Here is a 14,792-nt window from a genome sequence, read left to right on the forward strand (position 1 = left end):
CCGCTCTGCCCCCATGCCTGTCGCCTAAGGTAAAGCAATCCCGCCCGTCCTGCATTCATCCGTCCCTCCTTGTACCTTCTCCTCCCGTACATACTCACCAACAACACCTCGGATTCTTTCGCCTTATCTCCAGACTCCAGCCCACACGATCTGAACAAGGCTGACCAAAAACCCCTCCCACGCAGTCGTCGACAAATGCCTCCATAGCTCCAATCCATCCGCGCCTGCCGACTTCATTCGAGTCTTCTTGTCGTTTCTTTGACCCGACATAACCGCCGCCCGCGAGCCACGTATACGTCACTCGCCGCCCGTTTCCTCGCTTACATACGACCCTCCTCCTCTTCTTCCTCCTGCCCATCTCCAGCGATCGATCAAAGGCAATCGCCTTAACGCGCCCAAAACGGACAACTCAAGTGGACGCCGCTCTCCCTCCCGCATCCGCTTCCTGTCCATCCTCGATCGTCTATTCCATCCTCCCTAGGACCCCCTACTGCGACACAACATTACATTTTCCCATCTCGAGTCCCTGCCAGATTCGGGCTGTTGCGGCGAGACGTGTAGGCCAGCCATACATCAGACGAAGACGAGGCCAGCCCACGCGCACAACCCGACATACGACACCTACAACAATAGTTGTCGTTGTTCCTTCTGCATCGGCATAAGAGCTACATCATGGGAAACCAACCATCCAAGGAGGGTGGCCACGCTTCCACCAAAGGCCCTGGTGGCGACGGCACCGCTGAACCTCTCAAGTCCTACCCTTCCTTTGGCAGATCCGACACCAAGGACTCTTCCCGCTCCTTCAAGGCCCTGAGGTCCAAGATCCCCGGCTCGAGCAAGACGGACAGCCCAAGGAACTCAGTCATCACCTCCCCTACCGAAGAAAAATCCGACGCTGCTTCGGTCAAATCGGGGAAAAGCGCAAAGTCCGGTGTCCCCCGAAGCCGCAATGACTCCGCCACGTCGCCGACGTCCCCCTCGACTGACATTGAATCCCCGCTCGATGACTCTCAGCCGCCGCCATCCCCGACCCAGTCCAGTACGATCAAGAGCGGTGTTCACGACGTGAGCGCAGCGCAAGCATCAGGAGAGGTCGACCACGTCTCCGACCAACCCCCTTGTGCCGGAGGCAGTCTCAATACCCACATGCAGCAGCCGGGCAAGTCCATCCTGGCCACCAAGAACGCAGATGGCGCTGCAACCCCGGTCGCCAAAACCTCGTCGACAAACTCGGGGGATAGACATGAGGGAGGTGTTGCCATGAGCGAGATCAAGGACATCGACCTCGACGACTTCATCAAGCGTCTTCTGGACGCGGGCTACGCTGGAAAGGTCACAAAGAGCGTGTGCTTGAAGAACGCCGAAATTGTCGCAATCTGCCAACGGGCTCGCGAAGTGTTCCTCTCCCAACCCGCTCTTCTGGAGCTTGACGCCCCGGTCAAGATTGTCGGTGACGTACACGGCCAATACACGGACCTGCTTCGCATGTTCGAGATGTGTGGCTTCCCGCCCTCATCCAACTACCTCTGCCTGGGCGACTACGTCGACCGTGGCAAGCAGTCTCTCGAGACGATCCTGCTGCTTCTGTGCTACAAGCTCAAGTTCCCCGAAAATTTCTTCTTGCTGAGAGGAAACCATGAGTGCGCCAATGTTACGAGAGTATACGGTTTTTACGACGAGTGCAAGCGCCGCTGCAATGTCAAGATCTGGAAGACCTTCATTGACTGCTTCAACACCCTCCCGATTGCTGCCATCGTCGCTGGCAAAATTTTCTGTGTGCACGGAGGTCTCTCCCCCGCCCTCAGCCACATGGACGACATTCGCAACATTGCTCGACCTACCGATGTTCCCGACTACGGCCTGCTGAACGACCTGTTGTGGTCTGATCCGGCTGACATGGAGCAAGACTGGGAGGCCAACGAGAGAGGCGTGAGCTATTGTTTCGGCAAAAGAGTGATATTGGATTTCCTTGCGACCCACGACTTTGACTTGATTTGTCGAGCGCACATGGTGGTTGAGGACGGCTACGAGTTCTTCAACGATAGAGTCCTTGTAACGGTCTTCAGCGCCCCCAACGTAAGTCTCTACCAATTGTTCTGGACGAGCTCTGCTAACATGTGGTCATAGTACTGTGGCGAGTTCGACAACTGGGGTGCGGTCATGTCCGTTTCGAATGAATTGCTTTGCAGCTTCGAGCTGCTTAAGCCGCTAGACTCGAGTGCGCTGAAGAGCCACATTAAGAAGGGCAGGAACAAGAGACAGAGCATGCTCAACAGTCCGGTGAGTAGACATGAGAGAAACTTGGAACGCAAAGACTACGCAGTCACTAACATTGGCGCAGCCTGCACATGTCGAGCCGCGAAGCGTTTGATGAGGAGGTACGCCGGGGAGACGTGGGACAGCAGAGAATCTCCATTCATTGATGGATTATTATGAGTTACAATCAGTCGGGCAACCGGGCAGAACATTTCAGATCAGAACACAACAGGCGAAGCATGCGGTTCCGGCGGCATCACCAATACCCTCGGCAGGTGGAATTCCCCGAAGGACATGAGCGCCTACTCGAGACCGGTCATAACACGGACGATGCCTGCGAAAGGCGTAATAGCCGAGTCGAGTGATGGCCAGGTTGGGATACTTGGCAGGGTCAAACTCTAGCAGGTGGCCGTTCGTTATTCGATCTCTAGACACGGCTCGGGCAAGAGCAGGAAGCAGCTGGGAATCTTGCGGGTTTCCTCGATACGATAGGACGAGAGGGCATGCATCGGTTGCGGCCCTTGGGAACTGGTGGATGATGGTTGATGAGAGCTCTCGATTGCCAGCCTGTTTCGGACAGTTGCACCGCGAGCTAGAGATACAGCGTACATCCAGTCCATTTCCGAATGTTCATCGATGAAGGCATCGACTAGCGGGGTCTATCATGGTTATACAGTAAGGTAGTAAGGGTGTGGGAACCAGGATTCGATTTTGTATGCTTGGTCCTTTGATTGCTTGATGAATTCTTGCCGTGACAATCTTCTTCCAATAATGTAACGAACTATTGATGTATGCAGTATGAATAAATGAGCTTCAGCTGAACAGCGTGCGGCGAGCTGACGTTGAATGCAAGGCATCTGAGTGTAACGGAGTGCCGCGCTTGCATCGCGCGAACTGTGCCCCTCCATGAGGTTGCCCCACTTAACGTTCTGAGCTCAGCCTGTGACATCAACTTTTTCCCTTCAAGCCGTAACCTCGAGAAGGACGAACTGCAATACAGACGAACATTCTCCATTGCCAATTGCTCAGCGGAGCGATTTGAATCAGTCAGAAGCGAATCTCGCATACTGAATTGACCCTCCCGCCTCCTACTGTGGCTAGTTACGACTTCTCCAGCTCAAGTCGAAAGCGGAAAAGTAGGTAGAAAAATCTACCTCTACTGCCCTTTTTCATCCTCTCTCTCACTCTCTCTTTCTCTCACAACCTCAGTAGGGACTTCTTGACCTTTAACTGACCCACACCTTCTCCTTCCCAGCCACATCCTTGGCTCGTCCTCTATCTGACTTTCTCTTTCAGGAAGAGCCAATTCGACGCCTTCTCCATCTGTATAGCACCCAAGGAAAAGAAACTTAAGGGGCAAAAATGGAGAACCAAGCGCCCCAGATCGACGAGTCTGAGCAACGCGCAGCGAAGCGTCTTAAGGTGGACGATTCCACGCCGCAGCAGACTGAGCAGGTTGCGAAGCCTGCTGAGGCTCAGGCTGCTGAGGAACGCGTTGCTGTCGATGAGGCTACGAAGCGCGTGGAGCCTGTCCCTGCCACTGGCAACGGTGAGAAGGCTGATGTCCCGATGAGTGAGGCACCTGCTGTCGAAAAGCCGGACGAGGGGGAGTCTGCAAAGCCGAAGCAAGATGCCAGAGACGTGAGAAAGGGCCAGGCGCCAATCAAGGCTGAGTGGGTATCCCTCGGAATGTTCTACAGACTCACGAGATTGACATGTGAAATAGGTTTCTCATTCACAGGGAGGGTCAAGTGAAGGAGCAAGATGAGGTCGTCGACGATGATGCTGCCGAGGGTCGTGACCAGGGCGATGCTCGCGATAGCCGCGATGCCCGTGACAGTCGTGACGGCCGTGACAAGCGCGACAAGAAGAAGCGGGAAAAGGGCCAGAACAAGGAGCGCACCTTTGGTCACTTTGACGACAATCTCCGCCTCTGCAACACCCGCGCCTACGCCCCCGAGTTCTCCCCGCGCGAATGCAAGTTTGGAGAGCGATGCAACATGCTTCATGACCTGCGCAAGTATCTCAGGGAGGGCCGCCGCGAGGACCTCGAGACCTTTGAGGGCAAGTGCCCCGTTTACGAGCAGTTCGGAGTCTGCTCGTCCGGCTGGAAGTGTCGCTTCGTCAAGAGCCACATGAAGGAGGTTGACCACGAGGACGGCCGCAAGGAGCTTGTTCTCGTCGAGGAGCCCAAGGAGGCCACGAAGACGAGCGGCGAAGCGCCCGCCGAGACCGGTCGCGAAGATCTCCGTCCCGGCGTCTACAACAACACCGAGAACCAGCTGAAGATCGACCTCAGCCGCAAGCGCATCGACTTCACGGAGACCGATAAGTACATCTCCTGGATGAACAAGGAGGCGAAGCTGGGCGATGCGTTCCACCAGCGCCGCAAAGACCAAGTGATTAGCACCCAGGAGGACCTTCGCGCGCAGTTTGTCGACCCGCCCCTGAAGCCGTCCGAGAAGCGCAAGCTGTACTTTGGTAAGGAGACGCCCGCCCTGGCGCCCCTGACCACCCAGGGCAACCTGCCCTTCCGCCGCCTCTGCGTCGAGCTTGGCGCGCAACTCACTTACTCCGAGATGGCCCTGGGTATGCCCTTGGTTCAAGGTGTCAAGAATGACTGGGCGCTGATGAAGGCCCACGAGTCCGAGATCAGCCCGCCCCGTGTCAACCCGGACAGCAACATCGTCCAGGGCTACGATAACGCGCGCGATCTCAAGTTTGGAGCTCAGATCTCCGGCAGCCAGGCATGGCACTGTGTAAAGTCGGCCGATCTTCTTAACCGCTACGTGCCCCACCTGCGCCTCATCGACCTCAACTGCGGCTGCCCCATCGACATGGTCTTCAAGTCGGGCGGCGGCTCCGCGCTGCTCGAGGCCCACGGCAAGCTGGAGCGCATGGTCCGCGGCATGAACACCGTGTCCGGCGAGATCCCCATCACCGTCAAGCTCCGCACCGGCGTCAGGCAGAACCGTCCGACGGCGACGACCATCCTCGGCAAGCTTGCCTTTGGCTCCCGCGAGAACCGCGACCGCCTCGGCGCCCCCGGCTGCGCGGCCATCACCCTCCACGGCCGCAGCAGGGAGCAGCGGTACACCAAGAAGGCCGACTGGGGCTACATTGCCGAGTGCGCCGCCATGATCAAGGCCTACAACGAGCAAAAGGACGACATCACCGACACGGCCCGCGAGGCGGACGAGTCCACCCTCCCCAACGCCAAGGACGGCCGCATGTTCTTCCTCGGCAACGGCGACTGCTACTCCCACGTCGAGTACTTTGAGCACGTCGAAAAGGCCAAGGTCGACACCCTCATGATTGGCCGCGGCGCCCTCGTCAAGCCCTGGCTCTTTGAGGAGATTGAAAAGGGCCAGTACCTCGACAAGTCGGCGACGGAGCGCCTGGCGTACGTGGAGAAGTTTTGCCGCTACGGCATGGAGGCCTGGGGCACCGACGAGCTGGGCATCGGCTTCACGCGCCGCTTCCTGCTCGAGTGGCTCAGCTTCTCGCACCGCTACGTGCCCCTCGGCCTGCTGGAGCACCTGCCGCCCGATCTGAACGATCGCCCGCCGGCGTACCGCGGTCGCGACGACCTGGAGACGCTGCTTGCTAGTAAGAACTACAAGGATTGGATCAAGATTAGGTACGTGTTGGTTGAATTTTCTTTGCACTTTTCTGCCTGGGTGAATGCCATGTGTTCAAGAATGATTTTGCTAACTCGTATTGCAGCGAGATGTTCCTCGGTCCCGCTCACCCCAACTTTACGTTCCAGCCCAAGCACAAGTCTCACGCCTACGAGGCCGAGGGCTAGATGCTGGTCATATGGACAACATGAAAGAAGCATTAGAGTTATATCTGGACCTGGAATGAGAAGCCCGCGGGGAAAAAAATCAGAGGTGGAGGGATACCTTTCTTTCTATCTTGAGCTTCGTTCAGCGCGGAGATGCCGCGTTCAGATGTAGTTACATCCTCGACGTAACTCAAACTTTGAGGAAACATGAGATATAGGTGGAAGTGGAACAGAGAAGAAGAAGAATCAAAAGTTTTTGTTGCAATCACTTGAGAGGAAGAAATATCGTTCAGGATTCTGGTATTCGATGGCATTGTGAACCTAGTGACGTCTCTGAATCCTTGCCGTTGGATCCATTCAAACGAAGCGCGAAGCATCACCAGGAACTCAGTATCCCTTGGGTTCCCTTACAACAGCAAGTTGCCTCTTTGTTCTAATGTCCACCACAGTGAGCGCAACAGCAAGACCAGAATGCCTCTCATTCCCCCTTATTCCTGTCCTCCCGTGATCTCATTGACCAAAACTCATTGTCCTCTCCGCACCGGTATGATCCTCCGCCGTGCTACGAACTCTCCCAAAGCAAACAAACGATATGACGAAGCCCACTGCATCACCACCTCACCCGAAAGACCTCCCTGCATGCCCACCTCCTTCAAATCTGTACGATACCCCGGAAGTGGCCTCGGTCGATAGGATGGCTGGCCAGGTGTTGCCGAAAGACATTCTAAACGGAAGTAGCATTACCCTCAACGACGACCAAGGCCTGGGAGCTGTGAGTAGTAAAGATGAGCGTGGTGTTGTCATCGGCGTACGGCGTGGTGGTAGCCTTGGTGGTGACCTCGGGAAGGACGTGACCCTTCTCCTCGTCTTCGTGGGGGACCTTCTTCACAGAAGTAGGGACATGGACAGTGGCAGCGGTGACGGCGATTATAGCAGCTGTGGTAGAGTCACCGCCGGTGGTGATGGTCGAGTTGATGGCTTGGACTTCGTTGTTCACCTTGGGAGTGTGGGCGAGTGCGACCATGACGAGGGCGCCGAAGACGGCGAGGGTGGCGCACATGAGACTTAGGGTGAAGGTTTTGAAGCGGCCACTGTTTGGATTTCGTGAGTCAAAGGTTAGCTATTGTTTCTTCCCTGTTTATTGGGTCTGTAGATGTTCTTTTTTTCTGCGACGTAGTGTGATGTGATGTGATGTGATGTGACGTACGGGTGGTGAAGGCGGATGCGGCGAGGTCTGGTCTCTCTGGTCTCGGGTGCTTGGGTTTGCTCCATTGTGTGGTGTATGTAGTTGGCTTTGGAGGGGGGGAGAAGTTGTTGGTTTTGTGTAAGTTGGGATCTCTTTCTTCTCGATGTTTGGGTGCTCGGTGAAGGAAAGGTTGAGCTGGGCTTTGAAAATCGAAGGAGGCGGCTGTGTGGGCACCGGATGATTTCTTAATCCTTCGTGTGTAGTGTTTTTTCTGAAAAGGTATGGGGGTGATGAGAAGGATGAGATAAGTTAGGAAGTCGGTGGTCGAGGGTCAGGTGTAATTTTACCAGCTTGGAAGGAGACAATATCACCGTGCTCCTCCTTCTCATTACGTATCGCACCTTCCGGCGGACGACTTTTTGATCCTGCTTTCCTAGTCCGAGGGATTCAGTACTCATGGTGTCTCTACCACGAGTGCCTGCTTCGTTATTATATAAGTCCTTGCCTTTGCTACAAGGCTTCGTGGGCATATTCTACCGTGAATACATGACGATGGACTCATGCTTCAAAGGGCAATAGTGGGAGCGGCAGCCATAGAACTGATTCAAAGCTGGATAGCTGAACTACATCACTTCGACTCCAACACTTTGATTTTCCTCTTCACATTGACTGTCTGCCTACACAGATGTAGAAAGCTAAATCTATGCTGCGCCTTCTGCTTCAATGCGGGAAGACTTTCCGGACAACTTTTCTAGTTCGCAGACATCTATAAGTAAGTTGCTCCGCCTACTAACGCAGACATCTGCCGCTTCGACGCTGCGTCCAATTTCCAAGATGGCAAACGACGCGCCTCCTGGGTTACCCTGCCCCCTATGTTTAGTTCTAGGCCACTTGCAACGCCTCTTTCGAGCCACAAATATCCCCGTTGTTATCGAAGAGGCCGAAGAGAACTTACATGATGATACATACCAAGGCAGTAAGTCTCTGACAATTGAAGATGACGGCGACCCTATCCCTGATCACCTTATAGGTAGCGTCACTACCGATGAGGGGGATTTCCTGGATCCAGGAAATGGTTTAGATGAAGAAGAGACCGTTTGCAACCTTACTGGAGTGCCGGATAACCCAAAGAACTCATCTTGGCGGCTGGGTGATGCCAACACGCGCCCTTTGATTTCAGCTACATCTCGCAATCCAACTGCAAGAGATATATTGCACTCAAACAACACATCGGGTCCTTTCTGCAGATCTTGCGCAGAAAACAGGGATCACTCTAGCCAGAAGTACAGAGCGGCAGTTTCACCGTTACCTTGTTCAGGCTGCCGTCGGGACCATCCATCATCCCTCTTCTCAGTAAAGCAACGGCAAGAGGAGCCCGATACACGGATCTGCATCGGTCGAGAGGGACATCTCAGGCTCCGTGAGCACAGAACATTTGACTGGGACGAGTTCGTGCACACTTCTTCGACCACCAATGCGGACACGAGCATTACATGCAACCATCCAGATCACTTAGGAGCTTCAAAAAAGCCAGTCGGCCTCCGCGCGCGGCTTGGGATGTCACCGCACACAGCTGTGACAGGGACACCCAGTGAAGTCAAGGCAACATTCGAGCATACGAATGGCTACGCTTCCTGGGCCAGTGAAATTGGTCTCGACAAGAGGGCCCATGTAAAGATTCTCGCATACAAGCTCAGAGCACAACCGGGATCAATGTTACTTGCCAGCGATCTCTGACAACGCCTAGAGACGCAGCGGAGGCAGTCGCCCTGTCTATGGTTTCCAGAGGAGGACCCTCTTCAAATCGATGCTATGGCGTGCTTCAAGCCATTTCGTTGCATGTGCATAGTCGACGGGAACGAGAGAGAGAGAATCCAGCTGGAGGGCATCGCTGGCTCGTTCAGCTGGAATCCATCTGCAAACGAGTGTCCCCGTAAGTTTCCCCCAAAAGATTCGAGACAGAGACTTGACTGCAAGTACGAGTACTAATCGCACAGAGGCAGATTATCACAGAGAGGATCGGTGGTCTGGAGACGGCACGGCATATATACATACTGAATTCTCGCGCTGTAGTAAACACGATGGCTGCGTCATATTGTCTCACAGGCGCTCGATACGGCGGCGCATGTCTACTACCCAGGCGCTGGAGCCTTGCGACTCGCAATGGTACCAGGCTTTGGACCCTTCGTCTCACGATCTAGCCGACGACATCGAGTTCAAGAACGTGACGTGGTGCGAGGACGCGAGGTGTCGGAATTTCTACAGGTTCCGGGAGCATACCAACGTGGGCACCTCGACAAGTTGAAGGGACTTGGTCCATAGATGTTCAGGAGTATGTATGGGGTGTTCAAGTTAGTCCAACTACTGAGGAATAGTGTAGGATAAGCTCTTCTACTCGTTCCGTTAAGTTTATATAGATAGCAAAGGCAAAGTCAAAGCTGTTCCTCTCTTTAGCACTTGTCGTGTTGCCTACCCAGCAATATGATTTGGATACAAGATACGGTAAGACCGTCACTCGTTCACTCTTCTCATCGTATGAGCAAAATATCTTGATCATTGTTTAGAACTGTCTTCCTCTTAATCCATATGACAACCCTCGATCCGCGAAGAAATCCCCCCAGAGGATCAAACGTCCCCTAATCCGTCTATCACCTGAGACTAGGCACATGACACGACGGAATCAGGCCGGGCACCCGGCACCGTTGTAAGCAGTGCAAACAGCCCTGAACCTCTCGTTCGGCTGGTTAATGCCCTGGAACGTGTCCCTGCACTGCTGCTCGGTCCACTGGCTTGACGTCTTACACTGCCCATCGTAGACTGTGGTTAGCATTACATTTTCCTGACAGCCAGATATGGCAAGAGCAATGTGTATGGGAGAAAGATGGCAGACAGGCTTCACTTACGACATTGTAGTTCCCGGCGGAATTATGGCAGATGGTTCCGCCCACGGCGTCACAGAGTCTGATTGCGGCAATGACTGCGTTGCCATTGTTGAGGATTTGGCAGTGGCAGGAGAATTGGCTTGCTGCGAGCGGCACCCTGGTGGTTTTCCATTGTTAGCTTTCATCATTGTATTGTTTTGCTGTGCGGAAAGATTCTTTCCAGAGGCGGGGATGTTAATACCAAGCTGCAAGGGAAATGAGGCTGACGACGTTGAACTTCATGTTGGCTGTGAGGAAAAGTTGGATTTTAGATGATTCAAGTTAGATGCCTGATAGAAACGAGATTAACTGAGGAAGTGAGGATGATGTCTATGAGATGACTATTCTTCCAGGAACCGGGCATCGTCAGTCATCTTATACAAGTCATCAACTATCGCATCTCTTCACCACGTTCTCCTCTTTGCATCAACTTCCCACCCCTCATTCAGGCATGTTGGACCACAAACCTTCCAAGACTCCAAGATGCATGACTTCGTTGACCAAGTTCCTTGGCCTCGTAACTCCGTCCGTCCGTCAACCCAGGGCCGCAAAATGGAGCGGCCGCTTCAAGCCCTTCAACACCAGCAACATGATTCACGATACTTTTACGCGCCAAGCCGCATCCCACGCGAGCCCGAAATATACTATCCACGCAAATTCTTATCTTTCCCTACACTAGGCTCTAGAGATTGATAAAGCCAGAAGCGGACACCAGCTTTTCCCAAAATTCCCAGTATCCCCATTGATCTGCATAGACTGGGGTCCTATAAGAGGCCATGATCAACCGTGGCGCAATCAAAGTCAGCAAAAGTTACCTGTGAGCTTTCTTCTTGTTTAATTAATTATAGTATCAGACTAGTTGACAACTCCCCCCCGAAGTCTTTCTTTCGCATTTAACCGCAACTCATAACCTTAACCAGACCCAAGTTGTCAACCGTTTCTTGTGGATGGCAACTCGGCCGAGACCCCCATCGCCAAGAGCGTACCAAGGAACAACCGAACGACAACTCCAGAGTTGGACCAGGAACCTGTGTCAGTCACAGTCGACAAACAACCAATATGGAGTCGGGCTCTACGGAAAGTTTATGACCAGTCAAATGTTTCTCTAGATTGGACTACACGAGTGATTGTCGAATGAGGAAAGTTCCAGCCTCCCACGGATCTCTATAGCACGGGTTAAAGCAATATACCCGGAGTGTTTCAACTTCTTTCACCGCCGTACCGCCGTGAGAAGAGCCCATGGTGGATGTTATTTGCCAAGCAACCTGGAAAGCCTCACCTCTTCATGCTTCATCTCTTCATGCTTCCAACTCTCCCACTGGTAGCCGGCCGTCCGAACACGAGTTCGTGAGCCTGTTCGTCGGATCGCCGCCAAATTGCCAAGCCCTCATTATTGAAGTTACGCATATGATGTTCATCGGTAAAGCAGTTGAAGGAATTCAGATTTCGAACAGAAATGTAACATACCTCTGACTTTCAAGATGTATTAATACAAGAGATGTTCATCACCATATTACACAACTCTTCACCAAGATACCTCCCATCATCCAGTCCACTTCTCCAAACAAGTCCCAAGCCATCCACCCACTGCTCTACTCCTCCTTCTCTTCTTAGAAATTTCAAGAAATCTTCAATCTACACAATGCAGTTCAACATCAACACCGTGGCCCTCCTCGCCGCCCTCCTCCCCCTCGCATCCGCCGTCCCCTCGGACGCCAGCGCCGTCGAGGCCACCCTGGCAAAGAGGCAGAGGCAGTACCAGTGCGAGACCTCGAACAACCTCGGCGCCTGCAACAACGCCATTGCCAAACTGAGAGGTCACGAGGCCAGAGGCTGCGATGTCTGGTGTAAGTCTCCCTTTTCCATTCTTCCTCCCTCCACGGATACACAGACACACACCTTTAGGAAATATGACGTGGCTGACAAAAAGGGGTGGGATAGCATGCATCGGTGCCTTTGCGGCCCTGATCCCGGCTTGCGGAGCTGCTGTCGATGAGTTCTTCTTGAGTAAGTCGCTCATGTGCGGAAGTAGCGCATGGGGATTACGGCTGACTTTGATGTAGACCCCTTCGCTGATGTCGCTTGCATCGGAGCCGTGGCCAACTTCCAAGGCCCTTGCAAGGGCTGTGAGCCTTTCTAGATGGAATGAGGTTTCCAGACAGCCAAGCCTTTGAGCACGAGATACATTTTTCCCACGGTTCTTTCCCAGGGAGGGAATACGACCTCCCGGGCAGCAATAGCAAAGAGGGGCCGTCATGACTGAGATGGCGGGACTTATATAAGGACGTAGAAGAGATGCGTCATACATGCCTTTGGGTCATAGACGCATGGCTGCGAGGGTATCGAGGAACACGGGATGCGTTTGTCCCTGTTGTGAGCACGTTGTTAGTGGCCCAAATGACCAATAGCATTACTTCTTTTTTCCCATTCTGGGTGCATTTTGATGATCCGTCCAATATTACCATCCTGTAGCTTCCCGTGGCAACTGTCGTTGATACTCCTGTGAATAAATTCAGGATGACAACGGTTACGCAGTACGAGAGAGTGCTTTGGCTAATTGGGACGTGTTAGAGCAGTAAAATCGACAGATGATATCGATGCGTTAATCCTTTTTGTAGGTCTTCTTCCTGATCGGTGCATGCCTCCGAAATCGAAGTGCCAGCTGCTTGAAGCTCCGTAGAACATGGAGGGCGGGTGGCATTTTATATATCATCCAGGTCCAACAGCTGGGACAATACTGTCTTTCTGCTCGGTCAACATGACGAGGCGCCTCGGAGCAGCATCTACTTTGAGAGCATAAGTATGGAGTGGATTGTGTCAAAAGGAGAATCTTTATTAAAGCTAGAGCTTAACGCCATCCAGGCTTCCTACGTACGCCTCTATACCAGTGAAACGGGCCAATGACCCGGAGCTATTCTGTCGCTCACCCACTACCCCCTTTTATGCCGCACTCAGGCGGCGCTTTCGTTCATGTAAGAACAGTTCATTGAATCGAATATCCGTATCCATTGTGCTAAATTACTGCGCCTTCTTGTCACCCTTGGGCTGGGTGGAGGCGTACTGGTCAGAGAGCTCGTCGTAGCTCTTGTGCAGACCGGCGCTCTGCTTCTTGAGGGTCTCGAGGTCGCGGTTCTTCTCCTCAAGCTGCTTGCGGAGCTTGGCGATCTCACCGGCATCACCGGCAACGGCAAGCTTCTCGCTCTCCTTGGTGTTGCCCTTGGTGCCTTCGTAGCCGCGGACCTTGTCCTCCAGACGCATCACCTCAAGGATCATAACGTAGGTGCGGTTGAGGATGAGGGAGAGGAAGAGGGTGAAGCCGCAAAGGTACATGTTGCGCTGGGAGTAGAACTTGCGGGCTTGCACCTCAAGGCGCTCGTGACCCATGACCGCGGCGCTGTACAACATCTTTGTTAGCGTTGTGTACATCAGGGAGTTTGTAGAGTTTGATTGTAGTGCTCAATCAAGGGAGCGTCTCAGGAACGCCGGAAAGAGGGGCATAGGAGACGTACCCGCTGTTCTGGTTCTCAGTCGCAATCGCCAACTCGACTTGGACGCGGTAAACGCGGTTGACGCTGTCAATGAACAGAATCAGGATGAAGACGAATGTGATCTTCATCCAATACTGCACTTTTGCCACGATTGGACTCTCGGAGATGAAGCTGCAAAGAAGTGTACGTCAGTAATCGGTTCGGGATGATTGGTATGGGCTCGGCAGTGGAGAAGCGGTCGACGGGGGGAGGAACGTACGTGAACAACTTCCGCTTGACGGCGAAGGGAAGGGGCACCAGAAGGAGCATGAAAAGCCCCATCTCCGCCATGAGGAGCATGAACACCTGTGACGCACAAAGTCAGCACATGTAGTCAACGGCTCGGCAAGCTAGTCATTCGACCAATGGCAAAGAGGATAGATAGCAGCTTGAAGCCGGGTGCTGTAGACGTACGAGAGTGTAGTAGAGAGTCATCTTGACTGGTGCGGGGAAAGCTTCAGCTCTCGGGACAGCTAGTTAGAAAAAGGGATTGTGGTCGTGTGCTCTCCGTGGATACAGGGAGAGATGTGTCGTGCGAAGGAATACACTCGGAAGCCCAAACTGACTTCTTCGGTTGTGTTCTTGTTGGGTATCGTTCTTGGCGAGGGGAAATTTTGGTGTCTGGAGCTGTGATTTGTAGGAGTACAGTTGACGGGCTGGGCGGAGCTGGCCTTTTGTAGGATGGGCGTGAGGGTGACGATGGGGTCCGGTAATTCTGGCAAGTAAAGGTGGCAGGTACGTGAATACAAGTACCCTCTTTGACGACTGCCTGAGCACCTGAAGGTAAGGTACTGCGTAAGGTATGGAACTCAATGAGAGGAACCCTTACGTAGCCGGGACGGGAGAGGGACCTTGGCGGGAGAACAGGGCTGGGAGCAGCTAGCAAGTGCAGCTAGCAGTGTGCCAGAGCAGCCGTAAAAAAGACGTAAGTCAACAACGTCATCGGTGGCTCGTGCACACTCCCTCCCAGGGTTTGCGGAGGGAGCCACTGGGGGAGCTCAGGCACGCAGCTTTTCTATGGTCTTCTTCAGTGGTGTGCTGCGGCTTGCGGTCTTTCAGCTGAGCCCGTCGAGTGGCCTTTGTGTCCGCAAAGGTGTTCAGTGACGGCAGTGTCG

General features: G+C 53.6%; 7 protein-coding genes across 7 annotated transcripts; 4 read left to right on the forward strand and 3 right to left on the reverse strand.

The window, feature by feature from the left end:
- Positions 1–672: 672 nt before the first annotated feature.
- On the forward strand, positions 673–2,371 carry CTAM01_01304 (calcineurin-like phosphoesterase; the record flags this gene model as incomplete). The annotated part of the gene is made up of 3 exons (XM_060517346.1): positions 673–2,076; positions 2,128–2,280; positions 2,342–2,371. 3 exons carry the CDS (start codon positions 673–675, stop codon positions 2,369–2,371), a joined length of 1,587 nt encoding a protein of 528 aa, XP_060387807.1.
- A 1,247-nt stretch (positions 2,372–3,618) lies between these two features.
- On the forward strand, positions 3,619–6,064 carry CTAM01_01305 (dihydrouridine synthase; the record flags this gene model as incomplete). The annotated part of the gene is made up of 3 exons (XM_060517347.1): positions 3,619–3,929; positions 3,983–5,896; positions 5,983–6,064. The coding sequence occupies 3 exons, from the start codon at positions 3,619–3,621 to the stop codon at positions 6,062–6,064; spliced, it is 2,307 nt and encodes a 768-aa protein (XP_060387808.1).
- A 703-nt stretch (positions 6,065–6,767) lies between these two features.
- Positions 6,768–7,315, reverse strand: CTAM01_01306 (uncharacterized protein; the record flags this gene model as incomplete). The annotated part of the gene is made up of 2 exons (XM_060517348.1): positions 6,768–7,134; positions 7,251–7,315. The coding sequence occupies 2 exons, from the start codon at positions 7,313–7,315 to the stop codon at positions 6,768–6,770; spliced, it is 432 nt and encodes a 143-aa protein (XP_060387809.1).
- Positions 7,316–9,068: 1,753 nt separating this feature from the next.
- CTAM01_01307 (uncharacterized protein) lies at positions 9,069–9,534 on the forward strand (the record flags this gene model as incomplete). Its single annotated transcript, XM_060517349.1, has 2 exons — positions 9,069–9,162; positions 9,227–9,534. 2 exons carry the CDS (start codon positions 9,069–9,071, stop codon positions 9,532–9,534), a joined length of 402 nt encoding a protein of 133 aa, XP_060387810.1.
- A 375-nt stretch (positions 9,535–9,909) lies between these two features.
- On the reverse strand, positions 9,910–10,393 carry CTAM01_01308 (uncharacterized protein; the record flags this gene model as incomplete). Its single annotated transcript, XM_060517350.1, has 3 exons — positions 9,910–10,032; positions 10,133–10,268; positions 10,353–10,393. 3 exons carry the CDS (start codon positions 10,391–10,393, stop codon positions 9,910–9,912), a joined length of 300 nt encoding a protein of 99 aa, XP_060387811.1.
- Positions 10,394–11,792: 1,399 nt separating this feature from the next.
- Positions 11,793–12,290, forward strand: CTAM01_01309 (uncharacterized protein; the record flags this gene model as incomplete). Its single annotated transcript, XM_060517351.1, has 3 exons — positions 11,793–11,997; positions 12,092–12,157; positions 12,214–12,290. 3 exons carry the CDS (start codon positions 11,793–11,795, stop codon positions 12,288–12,290), a joined length of 348 nt encoding a protein of 115 aa, XP_060387812.1.
- An 878-nt stretch (positions 12,291–13,168) lies between these two features.
- Positions 13,169–14,112, reverse strand: CTAM01_01310 (uncharacterized protein; the record flags this gene model as incomplete). Its single annotated transcript, XM_060517352.1, has 4 exons — positions 13,169–13,544; positions 13,660–13,809; positions 13,898–13,983; positions 14,092–14,112. 4 exons carry the CDS (start codon positions 14,110–14,112, stop codon positions 13,169–13,171), a joined length of 633 nt encoding a protein of 210 aa, XP_060387813.1.
- Between the last annotated feature and the right edge of the window lie 680 nt (positions 14,113–14,792).

The sequence above is a fragment of the Colletotrichum tamarilloi genome (genome assembly GCF_030869305.1).
Source record: "Colletotrichum tamarilloi strain Tom-12 chromosome Unknown Scaffold_3.1, whole genome shotgun sequence".
Classification (NCBI taxonomy): domain Eukaryota; kingdom Fungi; phylum Ascomycota; class Sordariomycetes; order Glomerellales; family Glomerellaceae; genus Colletotrichum; species Colletotrichum tamarilloi.